General features: G+C 44.1%; 2 protein-coding genes across 6 annotated transcripts in view; both read left to right on the forward strand.

Annotated features, from left to right (window-relative positions):
- The window catches only part of LOC115173367 (plectin), a 175,254-nt gene that overhangs the window by 61,662 nt on the left and 92,274 nt on the right, over positions 1-21,318 (forward strand). The window lies entirely within an intron of this gene.
- LOC115173368 (fibrous sheath CABYR-binding protein-like) lies at positions 11,525-15,018 on the forward strand. The gene is made up of 2 exons (XM_029731389.1): positions 11,525-14,038; positions 14,984-15,018. The coding sequence occupies exons 1-2, from the start codon at positions 12,016-12,018 to the stop codon at positions 14,989-14,991; spliced, it is 2,031 nt and encodes a 676-aa protein (XP_029587249.1). The 5' UTR covers positions 11,525-12,015; the 3' UTR covers positions 14,992-15,018.

A 21,318-nucleotide genomic window follows, 5' to 3' on the forward strand; every position in this document is an offset into this window, starting at 1 on the left:
GGATTTCTTCAACCACCAACTTACCATCCTGAGACAAGGCTGAGTATAGCCCACAAAGATCTCTGCCACGGCACAACCCAAGGGGGGCGCCAACCCCAACAGGAAGATCACGTCAGTGACTCAACCCACTCAAGTGACGCACCCCTCCTAGGGACGGCATGGAAGAACACCAGTAAGCCAGTGACTTAGCCCCTGTAATAGGGTTAGAGGCAGAGAATCCCAGTGGAGAGAGGGGAACCGGCCAGGTAGAGACAGCAGGGGTGGTTCGTTGCTCCAGAGCCTTTCCATTCACCTTCACACTCCTGGGCCAGACTACACTCAATCATAGGACCTACTGAAGAGATGAGTCTTCAATAAAGACTTAAAGGTTGAGACCGAGTCTGTGTCTCTTACATGGGTAGGTGTCTCTCACATGGGTAGGCAGAGCTCTATAGGAGAAAACCTTGCCTCCAGCTATTTGCTTAGAAATTCTAGGGGCAGTTAGGAGGCCTGCGTCTTGTGACCGTAGCGTATGTGTAGGTATGTACGGCAGGACCAAATCGGAAAAGATAGGTAGGAGCAAGCCCATGTAATGCGTTGTAGGTTAGCAGTAAAACCTTGAAATCAGCCCTTGACTTAACAGGAAGCCAGTGTAGAGAGGCTAGCACTGGAGTAATATGATCACATTTTTGGGTTCTAGTCAAGATTCTAGCAGCTGTGTTTAGCACTAACTGAAGTTTATTTGATGCTTTATCCGGGTAGCCGGAAAGTCGAGCATTGCAGAAGTCAAATCAAATCACGTGGTTAGCAGGTGTTAATGCAAGTGTAGCGAAATGCTTGTGCTTCTAGTTCCGCCCATGCAGTAATATCTAACAAATAATCTACCAATTCCACAACAACTACTTTGTACACACAAGTGTAAAGGAATGAATTCGAATATGTACATAAATATATAAATGAGTGATGGCCGAACGGCATAGGCAAGATGTAATAGATGGTATGGAGTACAGTATATACATATGAGATGAGTATTGTAGGGTATGAAAACATATAAAGCAGCATTGTTTAAGGTGGCTAATGATACATTACATCAGGATGGCAAGATGCAGTAGATGGTATAGAGTACAGTATATACATATGAGATGAATAATGTAGGTTATGTAAACATTATCTAATATAAATAATATAAAGTGGCAAGTGATAAATTGATTACATCAATTGTCTCATTATTAAAGTGGCTTGAGTTGAGTCAGTATGTTGACAGCAGCCACTCAAGTCTAACCTAGAAGTGACAAAAGCATAGATTAATTTTTCTGCATCGTTTTTGGAGAGAAAGTTTCTGATTTTTGCAATGTTACGTAGATGGAAAAAGCTGTCCTTGAAACAGTCTTGATATGTTCGTCAAAAGACAGATCAGGGTCCAGAGTAACGGCGAGGTCCTTCACAGTTTTATTTGAGATGACTGTACAACCATTAAGATTAATTGTCAGATTCAACAGAAGATCTCTTTGTTTCTTGGGACCTAGAACAAGCATCTCTGTTTTGTCCGAGTTTAAAAGTAGAACATTTGCAGCCATCCACTTCCTTATGTCTGAAACACAGGCTTCCAACGAGGGCTGTCTTGGTGTGTTTTAACCATGATAGTTTGTTGGTGATGTGGACACCAAGGAACTTGAAACTCTCGACCCGCTCCACTACAGCCCCCTCGATGTGAATGGGGGCGTGTTCAGCCCTCCCTTTCCTGTAGTCCACAATCAGCTCCTTTTGTCTTGCTCATGTTGAGGGAGAGGTTGTTGTCCTAGCACTACACTGCCAGGTCTCTGACCTCCTCCCTATAGGCTAATCGTTGTCGTTGATCAGGCCTACCACTGTTGTGTCGTCAGCAAACTTAATGATTGTGCTGGAGTCGTGCTTGGCCATGCAGTCGTCGGTGAATGGGGAGTACAGGAGGGGACTAAGCACGCACCACTGAGGGGCCCCCGTGTTGAGGATCAGTGTGGCAGATGTGTTGTTGTGTACCCTTACCACCTGTGGGTGGCCCGTCAGGAAGTCCAGGGTCCAGTTGCAGAGGGAGGTGTTTAGTCCCAGTTTCCTTAGCTTAGTGATGAGCTTTGTGGGCACAATGGTGTTGAACGTTGAACTGTAGTCAATGAACAGCATTCTCACATAGGTGTTTCTTTTGTCCAGGTGGGAAAGGTCAGTGTGGAGTGTGATTGAGATTGCTTCATCTGTAAATCTGTTGGAGCGGTATGCGAATTGGAGTGGGTCTAGGGTTTTCGAGATGATGGTGTTGATGTGAGCCATGACCAGCCTTTCAAAGCACTTCATGGCTACCGACGGTAGTCATTTAGGCAGGTTACTTTCACTTTCTTGGGCACAGGGACTATGGTGGTCTTCTTGAAACATTACAGACTCAGTCAGGGAGAGGTTGAAAATGTCAGTGAAGACAATTGCCAGTTGGTCCGCACATGCTCTGAGTACACGTCCGGGTAATCCGTCTGGCCGCGTGGCCTTGTGAATGTTGACCTGTATAAAGGTCTTGCTCACATTTGCTACGGAGAGCGTGATCACACAGTCGTCCGGAACAGCTGGTGCTCTCAGGCATGCTTCAGTGTTATCTGCCTCGAAGCGAGCATAAAAGGCATTTAGCTCATCTGGTAGGCTCGCACCACTGGACAGATCCAAGCGGGGTTTCTCTTTTGTAGTCCGTAATAGTTTTCAGCATCCGACCACTTCCGTATTTAGCGAGTCACTGGTACTTCCTGCTTTAGTCTTTGCTTGTAAACGGGAATCAGGAGGATAGAATTATGGTCAGATTTTCCAAATGGAGGGCGAGAGAGAGCTTTGAATGTGTCTCTGTGTGTAGAGTAAAGGTGGTCTAGAGTTTTTTTTTTCGCTTTGGTTGCACATGTGACATGCTGGTAGAAATAAATGAAAAAAACAGCAAAATGTATATTATCCCTGTTGTCGTTCAGCCACGACTCTGTGAAACAAGACATTACAGTTTTGAATGTCCCGTTGGTAGGATAGTCTCGAACAGAGATCATCCAGTTTATTTTCCAGTGATTGCACGTTGGCCAATAGAACGGATGGTAGAGACAGGTTGCCCACTCGCCGACGAATTCTAACAAGGCACCTCAATCTCCGCCTCCTGTATTTCCGTCTTTTCTTCATGTGAATGACGGGGATTTGGGCCTGGTCTCGGAGAAGCAGTATATCCTTCGCATAGGGACTCATTAAAGAAAAAATCTGTTCTGATATCCAGAAGCTCTTTTCGGTCATAAGAGACGGTAGCAGCAACATTATGTACAAAATAACTAACCAACAATGTGAAGAAACACACAAAATAGCACAGTTGGTTAGGAGCCGATAAAACAGCACCATTGGCGCCATTGTTAGGACCTCATATTGAAGCTTATAGAGACCTCAAGTGATGTATAGAACAATACTTAAAATGATCTACGTTGGTTTAGATACAAGCATCGTGAATCCTCTAACACAATAAATTATTTTGATTTGGTGAAAATTATTTTTCTGTACCTGACTTGATTACCTCTTTTTCCATGTGGTTTCTTCCTTCACAAAATCCATGAAATTATGACCTCTTCCTAAATATTTGGTAAAATTATACATTTTATGTATGGTTTCCTAGAAACAAGGGTGGCTCAACTAACCCACTCTCCCCTACCCTATTAACTATATAGTGCACTACTTTTGACCAAGTCCCATAGGGCTCTCATCAAAAGTAGTGGACTATATAGGGAATAGGCTGCCATTTGGAATTGGAACACACCCTAGGACCTTTATACTTGTTGGGAGCTTTGTTGTGTTGTGTTGTCACCTGAACCCCAGAGTGCTTTGGGTCCTGTCCCCACTAGGGTCCTGTCTCCAATAGAGGGCAGTGTGAGTTGACATGTAGGCTACTGGTACACCACACTATACTGCACCACACTCTACTGATGGTTTTGTCCACTCCACTCTACAGACGTATAATTGGTGGAATAGCAGTAGAGAAGCACTTCATGAGTCAGGAGAGCACAATTCTACCATCGAACTCTCAGAAAATAGGAAAACAAATATTTTATCATTCCCCTGCAGCATAGTTTTAGCCCTGCAATGGGTGTCCATAGTGTGCCTGCATGGGCTCCATATTTCTTTCCACGTTCGTTGCTCTCTCAGGGGAGGCATGGGTGACTCATGTTGAATGGAACACAGACACAATTGACCTTCTAAAGGCAAAGAAATCACTTTGTGGCTTTTCCATTAAGGTTCGCACAGGGTTTGCACAGGGAAGTGTTTTGTGACCCCTGAGGAAAAGGGAGTGAGAGCTGCAGGATTCTGGACTTTCTCAGGTGTCAGTACTCTGCAGGAGTTTGTTTCGTTCTGAACAGAACCATTTTTTCCGTTCTATTCCACTGTTCTGAACTGCAAAATAAAGTTCTGAAGCTTTTCCATCCCAGAAAAAGTAGCGGTTTATATCGTTCCTTTTTAAACCTCTGAAATGATTTTTTTTGTGCATTTAGCTCAACACTAAGTTACTTCACCAAGCTATAGTTGTTTACATGCATGATGGCCAGACAAGTGTAGGGCGCGAGATGCGACTGAAATTTTGCGGGTTAGGGAGAGAGCAAAAGAGGGTGGAGCGGGAGGCTTGGCTTGGCTTGAAGCACTGGGCATCTTGTTATGACATGCAATATCTGAATTAGGCCCACAGAATTATACCTAGTACGAGCAGCTTCTATGGAAGAACTTTGAATGTCTTTGAACTTCCAACAGTTGGCTTAACGTTGGACCAGTGCTAGCTAGCTAACAAGCTTGTGTGTGCAGAGCGGCACCAGAATTAAAAACACACCTTTAGTAGTTAATAAATCTAATGTGAAATGTGATATCTATAGTATCCTTAACTAACTAGCATTGAAAAAGTGTATATTCTGTAATTAAAAATCTCTCCCTAATTTCTGAATCACACCTGTAGGCTATGCTTCAGAGGGGGAGAGGCAGGTACCCTACACACGTACACACACTGGCAAAGGTTTTCAGCTGGCAGGCAGACACTGGAATAAGTTTCTGAGTGACAGAGTGAAGGCTTTGCATAGTGCCTATGTTTTATGTTTTTGGTGGGACTGAAAAAAGGCCGGAATGTAAAATAACGTTATTAACCGGTTCCCATACTTCCCATAAAATAATGTTTCTGTTCCAGAACAGTATAGATCACTTTCGTTCCCGCTTCTGATTCTGTTCATCAAAAAATGTCTGTTTTTGGTTCTGTTTCCTAAATCAGTTCCAACCCCTGGTTCTCTTGTTTGTTTTTTTTACCTGTGTTTTATACTGTCTGCAAGAGGCGTTAAGAACAGTGTGCCATATGCATCTGTCTTTGGCATGTAATCATATTTGGAATGGGTGTTTTTCCTGACCAGGTGTCTGTTATAACTGGCTTTTTCCTGGCCAGGTCACATGAACTATAATCAACAATATCTTAATGTTTTTCAATTGTGTTAAAAGCCAAAAGACACTGCCCCTCTTGTGTGTCTGTGCTGTTTCTCAGGGACTGGTTCCCCCAGGCTAGGTCTGTTTTGGCTGTTGAATGTAGATGGCATGTGGTTCCTAGCACCACTATTCTGGAACTCCCCGATTATCTGTCAGCTACTATCATCTCCTTCAGTGGGCCCTTTGCCTCTCTCACCCAACTGGTTACTCCTCATTTACCTAACAGCTCAGCGGTTAGCTATGCCAACTTTCTCTTTTAAACATTGAGGCAGATATTTTTTTATTTCAAATCCCAGCTTTGTTCCAAATGTCTGTGGTTCTCACAGAGTCCCAAAGATAAGTGCATTACTAATTTAAAAACTGTCATTACATTCCATTTATTGAGTAATGGTGAGCCTTCCTTTGCATCGGCTTCACCATGGTAGGGCTTGTGTCTGCACTGATCATGCGTAAATCAGAGACTAGGGCTTCATCCCAAATGGCACCCTATTCCCTACATAGTGCACTACATAGGGTACTACTTTTGACCAGAGCCCTATGGGCCCATCAAAAGTAGTGCCCTATTTAGGGAATAGGGTGCCATTTGGGTCGCTACCTAGGGATGTTGTTATGCAATGTTATGCAATTAGTGCACTACTTTTGACCAGAAAACCTGATTTGATGACTAGTTTGTGAGAAGTGTCATTTCAGTGCATTGAAGAATGATTAAACATATTTTGTTATGAACAAGCAATTTCATGAAAGTCTCGTCCACCAGCAGGCTCTCTCGGAAGCAATTGAGACTAGGGACGAGGTTATGAAAGTACAAGGGACAACAAAAATGTACCTACAGTGCACTCTAACAACCCTTGGTTACAGTATAGGTATGCCAGACCCCACAGCTAAGCTGTTTTGAGAATAGAGGAGGAGAATATCAGGAAGATGATGGGACAGGTCATTAATCAGAGTAGATATTATCTCCTTTTGCTTTCACTCAGGCCGCATCCCAAATGTCACCCTATTCAAAATTGACACACACAAAAATATGTTTTTTTCTAAAAGTAAAACATGAGTAGACTTATATCCTGCAGTTATACATATTTTGCCATGGTTTATGCGGTTTTCTTATGCTATCTGAGTGACTCAAACATAATAAAATAATCTGGTCCCCATGCCATTTATTTTTGTTGATTCTCCCTGATTATCTAGTTTTTATTTTGGTGGTTGTTAGTTCTCAAAGATGATCTTATAAAGCTCCATTATCTGTTCTACATACTTTATATCTGGGTTTAGTCATATAAGTTTCCACTGAAAACATTAGACCTTCACTTAAAATGTATTATTTTTTTAATCATATGTTTGGGCATGGCGGCAATTATTTAGCAGTGGCGGCCCGCCGTGACCGGTGGTATAAACTTCATCCATTCTCCTCTCTGAGTACGGTTGCCAAGTGCCCCTCATCCCCCGCTGACATTGCTATTTTGGGTGGTGGTGGATGGAAGCAACAGGACTGAAAGTGTGTGCCCAGGCATTGCTCAGGGGATCCATCAGATGATTTTTCAAAACGCATTGCTCCAGTGCCTGCTGTAGGGCTGTACAGTATATTGTACTGTTTTGATGAAAAGTAATACAATTCAATAGACTTGATTAATGCATGTTTACTGCAGTTGTGTCCAAGTCTAGACTGAATAGGGTGTGGTATCTCTCCATCTCCATCCTGTCCTGAAAGAGGAAAATCTTAGCAGTCAATGGTTCCGTGATGGTTCTAACTTGGCCACAAGCTCTCTTGCATGCCAGTCTGGCTGTAGCCTGGAATCATGAACACGGTGAAGAGATCCACTGCGATAGGTTGTTAGAGACTCCTTTGTTTATAATCAGTGCGTGAAATCCTCCCTCTGGCAGTAGCACCATCCCTGGTGGTTGTTCATTAGCAGCAGGGATCTGCATCACTGGGCTGTGTGCATCCGAAATGACACCCTTTTCCCTATTTTGACCAAGGCCCATAGGGCTCTGGTCAAAAGTAGTGCACTTTGTAGGGAACATAGTACCATTTGGGACACAGGCACTGTGCCAGAGTCCTGGGACTGGTGTGTTGTGCGAGACAAGAGTTGATAAAGGAATGGGGAGATATGCAGGGTTGAAGGTTTAGGTACTATAGTATGTATAGTGATAACTAATAAAGTGTGACAGATCTATTCCCTACATGGTGCACTACTTTAGGGCATAGGGTGCCATTTGGGATGCAGACAGAGTTGATAAAATAATGGAGAGATGGATATGCAGGGTTGAAGATGTAGGTGCTGTGGAATGTATGCAATGACTCATAAAGGGTGTGATGTGATTTACATATAGGTGATCGTGTACAGTATAGGAATTTGCTTTATATCTTACTGATTAGGCTACATCATTCCGTGTCATGGTTAGAATAATAAAGTAGTGTGTTTTAGTAGTTTGATACTGTGTTTTGTCAGGATGACTGCCTATAGATGTTTGATACTTTACAGTTGTTGCACTGTGTGGACACCTGTTTAGCAGAGGGTTTCTTGACTGTCCATTCAAATTATCTGTGTGTCTTGTTCATCCCCGACAAGAGCGTATAGCTTAGATGACTGGCTTACTGAATAGCCTCTCCCTCCCCTGTCAGAAGATTAACTCTGAGACACTATTGTTAATGGAGTCTGGTGTTGCATTAGTGTGATTGTACATCCCCTCCTCACAACTACCACTACTGTTAGGATGTGTCCCTAATGGCACCTTATTTCTGCATAGTGCACTACTTTGGACCAGGGCCCATTGGGACATATTTGAACACATATTTTTCTTCCTTCTTTGCTCCTATGAGTACCTATTATGCCAACATTGACTTGAATGGGGACGCCCGTTCTATTCATTCTATATCAAATCAAATGTTATTAGTCACATGTGCCGAATATAACAGGTGCATGTGTATAACAGGTGCACATCCGCCACCTTACAGTGAAATGCTTAAATACAACAGGTGTAGACATTACAGTGAAATGCCGAATACAACAGGTGTAGACCTCAGTGAAATTCTGAATAGAGGTTGTTGTCCTGGCACCGCACGGCCAGGTCTCTGACCTCCTCCCTATAGGCTCTCGTCGTCGTCGGTGATCAGGCCTACCACTGTACTGTTATCGGCAAACTTAATGATGGTGTTGGAGTTGTGCCTGGCCTTGCAGTCATGAGTGAACAGGGAGTACAGGAGGGGGCTGAGCATGCCCCTGTGTTGAGGATCAGCGTGGCGGATGTGTTGTTCCTACCCTCACCACCTGGGGGCGGCCCATCAGGAAGTCCAGGATCCAGTTGCAGAGGGAGGTGTGTAGTCCCAGGGTCCTTAGCTTAGTGATGAGCTTTGAGGGCACTATGGTGTTGAACGCTGAGCTGTAGTCAATGAATAGCATTCTCACATAGGTGTTCCTTTTGTGACAGGGCAGTGTGGAGTGCAATGGAGATTGCATCATCTGTGGATCTGTTAGGGTGGTATGCAAATTGAGTGGGTCTAGGGTTTCTGGGATAATGGTGTTGATGTGAGCCATGACCAACCTTTTAAAGCACTTCATGGCTACAGATGTGAGTGCTACGGGTCGGTAGTCATTTAGGCAGGTTACCTTAGTGTTCTTGGGCACAGGGACTATGGTGGTCTGTTTAAAACATGTTGGTATTACAGAGTCAGACAGGGAGAGGTTGAAAATGTCAGTCAATACACTTGTCAGTTGGTCAGCGCATGCTCGCAGTACATGTCCTGGTCATACATCTGGCCCTGCAGCCTTTTGAATGTTGACCTGTTTAAAGGTCTTACTCACATCGGCTGCGGAGAGTGTGATCACACAGTCATCCGGAACAGCTGGTGCTCTCATGCATGTTTCAGTGTTATTTGCCTTGAAGCGAGCATGGAAGTAGTTTAGCTCGTCTGGTAGGCTCGTGTCACTGGGCAGCTCTTGGCTGTGCTTCCCTTTGTAGTCTGTAATGGTTTGCAAGCCTTGCCACATCCGATGCGCATCGGCGCCGGTGTAGTACAATTCGATCTTAGTCCTGTATTAACACTTTGCCTGTTTGATGGTTCGTCGGAGGGCTTAGCGGTATTTCTTATAAGCTTCCGGGTTAGAGTCCCGCTCCTTGAAAGCGGCAGCTCTAGCCTTTCGCTTGGTGAGGATGTTGCCTGTAATCCATGGCTTCTGGTTGGGGTGTGTACGTACGGTCACTGTGGGGACGACGTCATCGATGCACTTATTGATGAAGCCAATGACTGATGTGATGTACTTCTAAGGTAGCACATGTGGTTAGGAGTGGAGGAGAGGAGAGTGTATAAAGTGTGTATAATTTATTTTATTAAATACAACTTTTTGGGGGCTATTCCAATGGTTATTATGGTGACCATGGTCATTTGGCCAATTACCTTCATCCAAAATTCCATGACTGTCACAGCCCTAATTCTGAGACCCCATTTAGACCGGTTTAACAGCTAACACTCAGACCCTCTCCAGTTCTTCCATATATCCTGCAACCACAAAGTGAACTGCACATGTGCACATGCATAGACAGATACATGTTCAAGTTGACATGTGATCTACACATGCATTAGATATTAAATGTCATGTTCCTGGCTGCTGACACAAATCGGGAAATAGATGGTTTTCTTGTTCAGTACAGCAGTTTATACATGGTTAGCGGTAGTTATCAGTTTGATTTCACTAGATTTGTACTATTTGATCTAGTGAAAGTGTGCAGCACAGCAACAGATCTAGAATGAGTTCTATTCATTGTATTTCTACGAGCACAGCATAGTCAGCACAATTCCCTATTATTAAATCACTAGTAGCCTAAGGGTTTTGAATACACTTTTACCTTATAGAAAGACTACAATAATGGCTTTCAAAAACATTCTCAGTATTTAGGCAGGTAATGAGAAACTAACCACTAATTGCAATCATGGTGTTTTATGAACACAAGATAAATAAATAAAGATTAAGCAGTTTTAAAGTCCCAGTGCAGTCAAAGTTCGGTTTTGCCTGTGTTGTAGAACAGCTGTACAACAGCTGATGAAACTAAAAGTGTGAAAACATTTGATCAGTGTTATTTCCTGATAGTTGCTGGTTGAAAATACAATCTACGCAGGAACTTCTAATCAGAAGGGTTTCATGGACAGGAGTTTCAGCTTTCCATGGTGATATCAACATGCGGTAAATTGGTTAATAGACCAATAGCAACAAGCGTTCCAAACCTCTCTGCCAATAACAGCTAGTTTCCAGTTTTAACCTTCCCATATAAACCACTCCCAGACAGTCCTAGAAAAAGTCTTGCTTGATAAATATTTTTTTGCTAAAAAGCAATTTTTGCCAATGTTAATAAAAATCAATTACAGTAAGGTACTTAGTTGTTAACCAGAAATTATACCGATATAAAAACGGCTGCTTTGGGCCTTTAAAGAGGGAGCAGTTTTTCAAGGAATGCAGTGTTGAAAATTCAGTAGAGTGCTGGAGCAAAGAACCAATAATAATTCCTCCTCCTTAAAGTGCTCTGAGGGACATACTGTTCCCCTACTAGACTCACATGTGCACCATGTATGTTCAACATGTTTGCTCAGTTTTGTGAAACACTCCCTGGAGTTTGGACGGTCTATATGTAATTTTTCTCTCTTTCTTTAAGCAGTAGTTTGCCCCCCTCTTTGGATATTCAAATGTGAGTGTCTAAGCTTCAGAAATATATACTGTAAGTGAAAACAGGAGGAACACAGTGTAACTTCCCCATATAAGGGTTTTGACTTGGGTATTACTTACAGGGGTGGGAGTGTAAAGTATAGGCTAAACCTAAATGTCACTGAGTGCAAGAGATGTGCTCTGGTTTGGCTGTAGAGGTTTGCACTAAGATGAGTGAATGTCTGGCTGTTGCTGACTGTACAGGACAGGGTGTCTCCTATGTGTTCTTTTGTTTATGCGTTGGAGCCCAGCCCACTCTGCCTAGATCTCTGCTTCCAGCAGCCAAAGGGGGAGTGGCGGGGCTCTGGTGGGGGTGTCCCCTTTAGGCACACAGTGTACAAACACATGTGCTATGGTGCGGCGGAGGTGTGTCACTCGTGGCTCTCTTGCTAGCTCGCCAGCTTGGCTTCCTTCCTTTTTTTCCCCTGCATCCCGCGTGTGCACACACCCCCTTCGCTTTTCCCCTTTTCTTCCCTACTCGCCTCGGCCAGGCTGTTTCTCCACCGACCAGAGAGAAGGTAGGAGGGGTTGTGGGCTTGCTTTTTGTGCCACACTGACACAGGCACTTCGGTAGATCAGTGCCTTTTTACTTCCAAGGGAAACTGATTCATAGGGAACATTTCCTGTGTTCTGTGGGACTGAAATATATAGATTTTCCCAACACAATAGAAGAAATAAGGAAATACACAAGGACAGCATCAAGACTGTAAGACTTTGTTAAAACATTTTTTTAAAGTCTTAATAGTTGGCAGCCGGTCCTGCTATTGTATAACCAGGAGTGACTGCATTCAGTTTCCTCTGCATTAAACAAAATAAGTTAATTAGGCCTTAAAAGAAAACCAAAGAAGTCAAAATGGTTGCTGGCATGGTTATGCCCCTGGCAGATCTGAGGGCCATTTATGAGCTCCTGTTTCGGGATGGCGTCATGGTGGCCAAGAAGGACAGGCGTCCCCAGTGCATGCACCCTGAGATCCAGGGGGTTGCTAACCTGAAGGTGATAAGGGCCATGGGCTCCCTCAAATCCAAAGGTTTTGTGCGGGAGACCTTTGCATGGAAGCATTCCTACTGGTACCTCACCAACGAGGGTATCGTGTATCTGCGGGACTACTTGCGTCTGCCACCTGAGATCGTGCCCTTCTCCCTGCAGCGCGTGCGTCGCCCTGCGTCCACTCTGGACATGATGCGTCGTGCCGGCCGTGGAGTGGTCCAGACCGTGGAGGGCCCCCCCTTCTACGCCCCCAAACCCAGGGTCAGACAGGAGAGCCAGCAGGGCATGATAGACCGCCAGGGCTACCGCCACAAGAGGGGACTCCCCGGCGAGGAGGAGGCCTCAGGTGAGAGGCCCGCAATGAGGTTCAGGGGCTCCTACCAGAGCCGTGGCCGCGGAGCTGTAGGGGAGCCTGGAGCTGAGACCCAGACTTTCTTCAGAAGAGGCCAAGGTTTCCACAGAGAGGAACAGCATGTGCCAGAAGTGGGCCAGAGGAGAGGCTTTGCTCCACGTGGCCCTGCTTATCCTCCTCCTCTGGAGGCTAGACCTGTCAGATCCCCTGCCCCAGCCGGAGATGTCAAACCATTTGTACCTGAAGTTCCTGCCCCTGCTCCTATTAAGCCAGAGAAGCCCCAGGAAGTTGCTGTGCTCGTGCCTTTTGCAGAGATCATTGAACCAGCATTCATCCCTGCAGTGGAACCAGAGGCCCAAGCCCCAGCCCTAGAATTGGAGAAAGTGGTGGAGGAGGTGACAGTTGAGGAAGTGTCATTTGAGGCCCCCATGCCTGTTGAAGAGGCTGAGCAAGAAAAGGAAGAGATCACCGCTGTGGAAGCTGCAGAGGTGCTCTCAGATGTGTGGGAACAGGAGGAGCCAAAGCCAGTTGTGGAGGAGATAGAAGAAGCAGCTGAAGAGGCCACCACACCTGTTGAAGAGTTTGAAGAAGAGCCCAAACAATCCACTGAAGAGTCTGCCGAAGAGTCCATCGAAGAGTCTACTGAAGAGTCCACTGAAGAGGTGGAAGATGTTGTTGAGAAAGTGACTGCCACAGAAGTGGTGGTTGTTGAAGAAGCCGCTGCCATTCAGGCAGTGGTTGTCGAGGATGCCACTGAAGTTCCTCCCGAAGACCACCCACATGATACTGATATTGAGATACTCAAAGAGCCCAAAGAAGTTGAGGAGGAACCATCCACTCATGAGGAGCCTGAGGCCTCCTCGTCTGAGGCTTCTTCTGATTCTGAGGCCTCTGAGCCTGAGCCAATCACAGCTGCAGTTGCTACTGAAGCCGAGAGTGAACCAGTTACAATCACAGAAAACATTGAAGCTGAAAGTGAGCCAGCTACATCAGAAGGCGCCGTAGAGGCTGAAAGTAAACCAGTTACAATTACAGAAGCCATACCGGAGGTTAAGGCCTCCGTCCCATTGACCAAAGCTGATTCCACTGAGCCAGACTCTGACACTGACCTTCCCACCCCTCTACCCCCAGTCACAGAGGACTTCACAGACATCACAGAGTACCATCAGCAGACAGTGCTAGAGCACATCACTCAAGAAATACCCGCTATGGCAACCTTCAGATCAGAGATGCCACTTGAGGTAACCTCCCAGGTAGTAAGCTCCACAGTGTATTCCACAGTGTTTGAGACCCAAATCTCCCAGTCTGAGGCCTTCATGGAACCCCCCTCCATTGGAATGGCAGGCATTGTCTCACAGCTTGGACTTGAGCAAGAGGCTAGTCTTCTCTTTGGGGCTGAGTGTACTGCCCCTGTCATCCCCTCTGAGTGCCCCGTTGCCGCTCTGAAAAGTTCCCTTCCCCAGGGTGACTGGGCCTTTCTCACAGAGAAACCTGAGGAGGAGGAGGAGGTGAAGATCTGGCCTGATACACTACAAGGTTTGAGCTCTTTCTAGTTAACCCTTCTTCGACTACAGTCTTTTCCTGCATCAGTGACATCACAGGCGTTTCTATGGGTACTGTTTGTTTGTGAATGTGTGGGAGGGTGATCTGTGGTTAATTAGATCCAATAACGATACAAGTAATGCACTTGTCATTTTCCATAAGGCGAAACAATAACCAGACTCTCTAAATCATGTCACTTGCAGGATGCATGATATAATATTCTGATACTGCATGGTTGTGGCTTGCTTGCTTTGCACTTAACTAAATATAGTTCTTCTTGTAACATGAAATGTAATTCTCAGAACACATACACTACCGGTCAAAACTTTTAAAACACCTACTCATTCAAGGGTTTTTCATTATCTTTACTATTTTCTACATTGTAGAATAATAGTGAAGACATCAAAATTATGAAATAACAAATTAAATCATGTAGTAACTAAAAGTGTTAAACAAATCAAAATATATTTTATATTTGAGATTCTTCAAATAGCCACCCTTTTGCCTTGATGACAGCTTTGCACACTCTTGGCATTCTCTCAACAGGCTTCATGAGGTAGTCACTTGGAATACATTTCAATTAACAGGTGTGCCTTCTTAAAAGTTAATTTGTGGAATGTCTTTCCTTCTTAATGTGTTTGAGCCAATCAGTTGTGTTGTGACAAGGTTGCGGTGGTATATAGAAGATAGCCCTATTTGGTAAAAGACCAAGTCCATATTTTGGCAAGAGGAGCTTCAAATAAGCAAAGAGAAGCGGCAGTCCATCATTACTTTAAGACATGAAGGCATGATGTGGGGGTGGTTTTGCTGGTGACACTGTCTGTGATTTTATTTAGAATTCAAGGCACACGTAACCAGCATGGCTACCACAGCATTCTGCAGTGATACGCCATCCCATCTGGTTTGTGCTTAGTGGGACTATCATTTGTTTTTCAACAGGACAATGACCCAACACACCTCCAGCCTGTGTAAGGGCTATTTGAACAAAGAAGGAGAGTGATGGAGTGCTTCATCAGATGACCTGGCCTCCACAATCCCCTGACCTCAACCAAATTGAGATGGTTTGGGATGAGTCGAACCCCAGAGTGAAGGAAAAGCAGCCAACAAGTGCTCAGCATATGTGGGAATTCCTTCAAGACTTGTAAAAGCATTCCAGGTGAAGCACATTGAGAGAATGCCAAGAGTGTACAAAGCTGTCATCAAGGCAAAGGGTGGCTATTTGAAGAATCTCAAATATAAAATATATTTAGATTTTTTTAACACTTTTTTTGGTTACTACATGATTCCATATGTGTTATTTCATAGTTTTAATGTCTTCACTATTATTCTACAATGTAGTAAAAAGAAAGAAAAACCCTTGAATGAGTTGGCGTTCTAAAACCTTTGACCAGTAGTGTATATGTAGCATTTCATTTTTCAATTTTATATGCCTGACCTGTTGCATGATTTGAATCATCTTTTGTGTATTTGTTTTCACTGTGTGAAATGATGTGCCATTGTACAGAGGACTGCCAAAATGCTGGAGAAATACATATTTAAAACACACAAGGATAAAACCACACAACACAACATTCCCTCCTAGTTGAAAAGATCCACTGAAAACACCACTGATTATTAGACACTATTATCAGACTAGTAGGTAAAAACAACAGTCTATGAAGTGTTTGCACAGAGCTCAGTATCCTTACATTAGATAATTAGCCAGTGTGGCTTTGGTGCTGTTTTTGTTGCAAGCTGTGTTCAAATAAGGAATGGAGCAGTGTGCTGAGGGATGACCCTGTACTGTACTGTGCGTGCCTATGCCCCTCTCCCTATTTCCCATGCTCTTTGGCCTGGCCAATGAGGCTGTAAGACTGCTCTGATCTATGTATGCTGCAAATATTTACAAAGGCATATATTCTCCCTGATGCTATCACCCTCTCCCCTGCTAATGGCGAGAGGTTTGAAGGAATGAAGGAATGAAAGAAGGAATGGAGGAATGAAAGAAGGAGTGAAGGAATGAAAGAAAAGGCTATGAAGTGACTTAAGTAAACTTGTGCAATGTGGCTGGGTAGCCTAGCTCACACCTCTGTGTTGCTATGGCAGACTTTTTGTACCAGGTTGGTTAGATATAAAATGAGAGATTGCGCTCTTTGCTTGCTGACGTCTTGTCAAGTCTGTTTAAAACAGGAAGCCTGGTGAAGTTGCATGGCAGAAATCAGCTAAAAAGGGGTTGGAGCCTGGTGTAAACTCTGGGATGCTGGCTCTTAGGCAGAGTTCCTCTGTCCAGTGTCTGTGTTTTTTGCCCATCTTAATCTTTTCTTTTTATTGGCCAGTCTGAGAGATGGCTTATTCTTTGCAACTCTGCCTAGAAGGCCAGTATCCCGGAGTTGCCTCTTCACTGTTGACGTTGAGATTGGTGTTTTGTGGGTACTATTTAATGAAGCTGCAAGTTGAGGACTTGTGAGGTGTCTGTTTTTCAAACTGGACACTCTAATGTACTTGTCCTCTTGCTCAGTTGTGCACCAGGGCCTCCCACTCTTTCTATTCTGGTTAGTCAGTTTACGCTGTTCTGTGAAGGGAGTAGTACACTGCATTGTACGAGATCTTCATTTTCTTGGCAATTTCTCGCATGGAATAGCCTTCATTTCTCAGAACAAGAATAGACTGACAAGTTTCAGAAGAAAGGTCTTTGTTTCTGGCCATTTTCAGCCTGTAATCGAACCCATAAATGCTGATGCCCCAGATACTCAACTAATCTAAAGAAGGCCAGTTGTATTGCTTCTTTAATCAGAAGAACAGTTTTCAGCTGTGCTAACATAATTGCAAAAGGGTTTTCTAATGATCAATTAGCCTTTTTAAAATGATAAACTTGGATTAGCTAACACAATGTGCCATTGGAACACAGGAGTGATGGCTCAGTTGGGTTCGATTCCCACGGGGGACCAGTACGGGGAAAAAATTTATGAAATGTATGCATTCACTACTGTAAGTCGCTCTGGATAAGAGCGTCTGCTAAATGACAAAAATGTAAATGTAAAATGTAATGCTGGTTGCTGATAATGGTCCTCTGTACGCCTACGTAGATATTCCATTAAGAATCAGCCGTTTCTAGCTGCAACAGTCATTTACAACATTAACAATGTCTGCACTGTATTTCTGATTTGACATAATTTTAATGGAGTTTTTTTTACATTTTCTTTCAAAAACAAGGACATTTCTAAGTGACCCCAAACTTTTGAACGGGAGTGTACATTTTACGAACACAATGTATTTTTCAATAGTTTTCTTTCCTCCCATCTATTTCTGAAGAGCATCCAGTTTTGATTTTTTTTTATATATATTTTTAACTGTGCTGTTTTATAGAATTTCTGAACCTTTATCTCATAGTTTCTACAGATTGTAAATTAAAGATACATTTTTTTTTGCAAAAAGTATTATATTATTGATTGATTGACTATGACTTTTCAATCCAGCAGTACTATTTGCAGTGCTATTTAACGTGAAATGCTTACTTTTACAAGCCCTTTCCCAATAATGCAGAGTTAAAAAGTACGAAAAATGTGCAAATAAGGGAAAAAAGGATATAGTAGCACAATAAAATAATAATAACGAGGCTATATACAAGGAATACCGGTACCGAGTCAGTGTGCAAGGGTACGAGGTAGTTGGGGTAATTGAGGTAATATGTACATGTAGGTAGGGGTAAAATTGAGTAGGCAATCAGGATAGATAATAGAGTAGCAGCAGCGTATGTGAAGAGTGTGAAAGTGTGTCTTTGTGTGAGTCCAGTGAGTGTGCGTAAAGCCAGTGCAAGAATGTCAGTGCAAAAAAAAGGTGGTCAATGCAAATTGTCCAGGTAGCCATTTGATTAACTTTTCAGCAGACTTATGGCTTGGGGGTAGAAGCTGTTCGGGAGCTTTTTGGTCCCAGACTTGGCGATCCGGTACCGGTCGTGTAGTATAGAGGTCCTGGATGACAGGGAGCTCAACCCTTTGTAGCGTCTTGCGGTCAGATGCAAAGCAGTTTCCATACCAAGCGGTGATAAAGCCAGTCAAGATGCTCTCAATGGTGCAGCTGTCAAACTTTTTGAGGATCTGAGGGCCCATGCCAAAATCTTTCAGCTTCCTGAGGGGGAAAGAGGCATTGTCGTGCCCTCTTCACGACTGTGTTGGTGTGTTTGGACTATGATAGGTCCTTAGTGATGTGGACACAGAGGAACTTGAAGCTCTCGACCTGCTTCACTACAGCCCCGTTGATGTGGATGGGGACGTTCTCGGACCTCCGTTTCCTGTAGTCCACGATCAGCTCCTTTGTCTAGTTGACATTGAGAGCGGTTGTTGTCCTGGCATCATCGTCGGTGATCACCATCGTGTCGTCGGCAAACTTAATTGTGTTGTTTGAGACATGCGCGGCCACGCAGTCTTGGGTGAACGGGGAGTACAGGAAGCACGCTCCCCTGAGGGGCCGCCGTGTTGCGGGTCAGTGTGGCGGATGTGTTGTTGCCTACCCTCACCACCTGGGGGCGGCCCGTCAGGAAGTCTAGGATCTAGTTGCAGAGGGAGGTGTTTAATCCCAGGGTCCTTAGTTTAGTGATGAGCTTGTAGGGCACTATGGTGTTAAACGCTGAGCTGTTGTCAATGAACAGTATTCTCACGTAGGTGTTCCTTTTGTTCAGGTGGAAAAGGGCAATGTGCAATAGAAATTGCATCATCTGTGGATCTTTTTGGGTTGTATGCACATTGGAGTGGGTCCAGGGTGTCTGGGATTATGGTGTTGATGATGGTGTTGAGCAATGTTCCCTCTAAACTGCGCGCGAGGCAGAAGAAATATGAGCCCGCGCAGAAAATCACAAGATTAAAACTATACAATCACATTGTGTAATTGAACGCCTTTTTTCTTTATGATTAAGGCAAATACAGAGCTGGAGAATTGTCAGATCCTAACTTGATCACCTACGCTGTTTTCTTTACACCTACTTTGTTTGCTTTATTGCCAGACAATAAACGAGGCACTCACCTGAACCCGATGATCCTGTGTGTGTGTGTGTGTGAATCCTGCAAGTAGTGACAATTATATGTTAGAATGCATTTATAGGACAATTAATGCATTGTTGTTAAAATGTAGTTCCGAAGATAGATGCCTCAAAAAAGGCAATTGCATGGGGCAACTGCATCAATATGCATCCACACACGACACGTCCACATTCCCACACTCACACCCAGCGTCCACGAGCTATAAAACTCGCTGGACTTGCTGCTGCCATCTGCTGGGTAACAGCTCTACTCCCCATCTGTGTACAGTATGGATAAAGTTGTAATAATACCCACATAGTTGCAATAGACACTGAAATACATGGATATAAATAGACAAGAAAACATTCAAGTGAAAAGATGACATATTGTACATTCATGTTTATGGATACTCAAGTAGTTGTGTTTATTAAGTGGGAAAAGTAAGGTATGGGTGACCTGTTTTTTGTTTGTTTCAGTCCTGGCCTGTGGATCCTTCCTCCACATGGCCTGTTTCAGCCCCCCTGATATCCATGCACCCTGAGAACTTTCCATTCTCTGCAGGCTGATAAATGACTCAGCAAGATATTGGGAAATGTGAGTCCAATTAGTGAACACCACTTTTTCCTGCTAAATGGGGCGAAGCCTCAGATCCTACATGATGGAGCTCAGATGGGAACATGTGGCAGTTGCCACCTTTAATCTGGCCTCAACTCCCTGTTTCAGCTCAGGCTGTTGCTGCTGGAGATATTCAATTCTAACAGTAGGGAGACGAGTGTATAAAGAGTAAATGCACACAGAGAGTAGACTCTAGTAGCTAGTGGTATCATTTTCTCTCAGTTGTTGTATTGTGAATATATATTTTTATAAGCTATTATGAAGATTGATTATGGTAGATCCTTCATGGAAGATCTGATTCAACAGGGCCAAGGTAGGACACTTTAACTACTGGTACAGTACAGTATTCTTACCAAGAGGTGTCAGCATTAGGTTTGCATTGCTAAAGCTGGGATCTAATGCTGCTAGTGTATCACATAACAGTAGTGGCATTCCATCTCTTTGTGATAAACCTGTAGCATATGGTTCACATTTAAGCTACAATATATATACAAAAGTATGTGGACACCCCTTCAAATTTGTGGATTTGTCTATTTCAGCCACACCCGTTGCTGTATAATATCGAGCACACAGCCATGCAATCTCCATAGACAAACATTGGCAGTAGAATGGCGTTACTGATGAGCTCAGTGACTTTCAACGTGGCACCATCATAGAATGCCACCTTTCCAACAAGTCAGTTTGTATAATTTCTGCCCTGCTAGAGCTGCCCCGATCAACTGTAAGTGCTGTTATTGTGAAGAGGAAACGTCAAGGAGCAACAACGGCTCAGCCGCAAAGTGGTAGGCCTCACAAGTTCACAGAACAGGACCGCTGAAGCATGTAGCACGGAAAAATGGTCTGTCCTTGGTTGCAACACTCACTACCAAGTTCCAAACTACCTCTGGAAGCAACGTCAGCACAAGAAGTGTTCATCGGGAGCTTCATGAAATGGGTTTCCATGGCTGAGCAGCCGCACACAAGCCTAAGATCACAATGCGCAATGCCAAGCGTCATATGGAATAAAGCTCACCGCCATTGGACTCTAGAGCAGTGGAAACGCGTTCCCTGGAGTGATGAATCACATTTCACCATCTGGCAGTCCGACGGACAAATCTGGGTTTGGCGGATGCCAGGAGAACGCTACCTGCCCCAATGCATAGTGCCAACTGTAAAGTTTGGTGGAGGAGGAATAATGGTCTGGGGCTGTTTTTCATGGTTCGGGCTAGGCCCCTTAGTTCCAGTGAAGGGAAATCTTAACGCTACGGCATACAATTACATTGTAGACGATTCTGTGCTTCCAACTGTGTGGCAACAATGGTTTGTCGAGATGGGTGTGGAAGAACTTGACTGGCCTGCACAGAGCCCTGACCTCAACCCCATCGAACGCTGACGGCGAGCCAGACCTAATCGGCCAACATTAGTGCCCGACCTCAGTAATGCTCTTGTGGCTGAATGGAAGCAAGTCCCCACAACAATGCACCAACATCTAGTGGAAAGCCTTCCCAGAAGAGTGGAGGCTGTTGTAGCAGCAACGGGGGGCCAACTCCATATTAATGCCAATGATTTTGGAATGAGATGTTCGACGAGCAGAACTTTTGGTCATATTGTGTATTTAGCTAGATTCCATTTGTTTTTGATGCGATTATGTGGTAAACTAGTTTTACTAGTGAAAGTTGATATTTG

This window comes from Salmo trutta, chromosome 34 (assembly GCF_901001165.1).
Source record: "Salmo trutta chromosome 34, fSalTru1.1, whole genome shotgun sequence".
In the NCBI taxonomy this organism is placed as follows: domain Eukaryota; kingdom Metazoa; phylum Chordata; class Actinopteri; order Salmoniformes; family Salmonidae; genus Salmo; species Salmo trutta.

Excerpts from the sequence above, each read along its gene's own strand:
- LOC115173368 (XM_029731389.1), top strand. The coding sequence starts at position 12,016 with ATGGTTGCTGGCATGGTTATGCCCCTGGCAGATCTGAGGGCCATTTAT.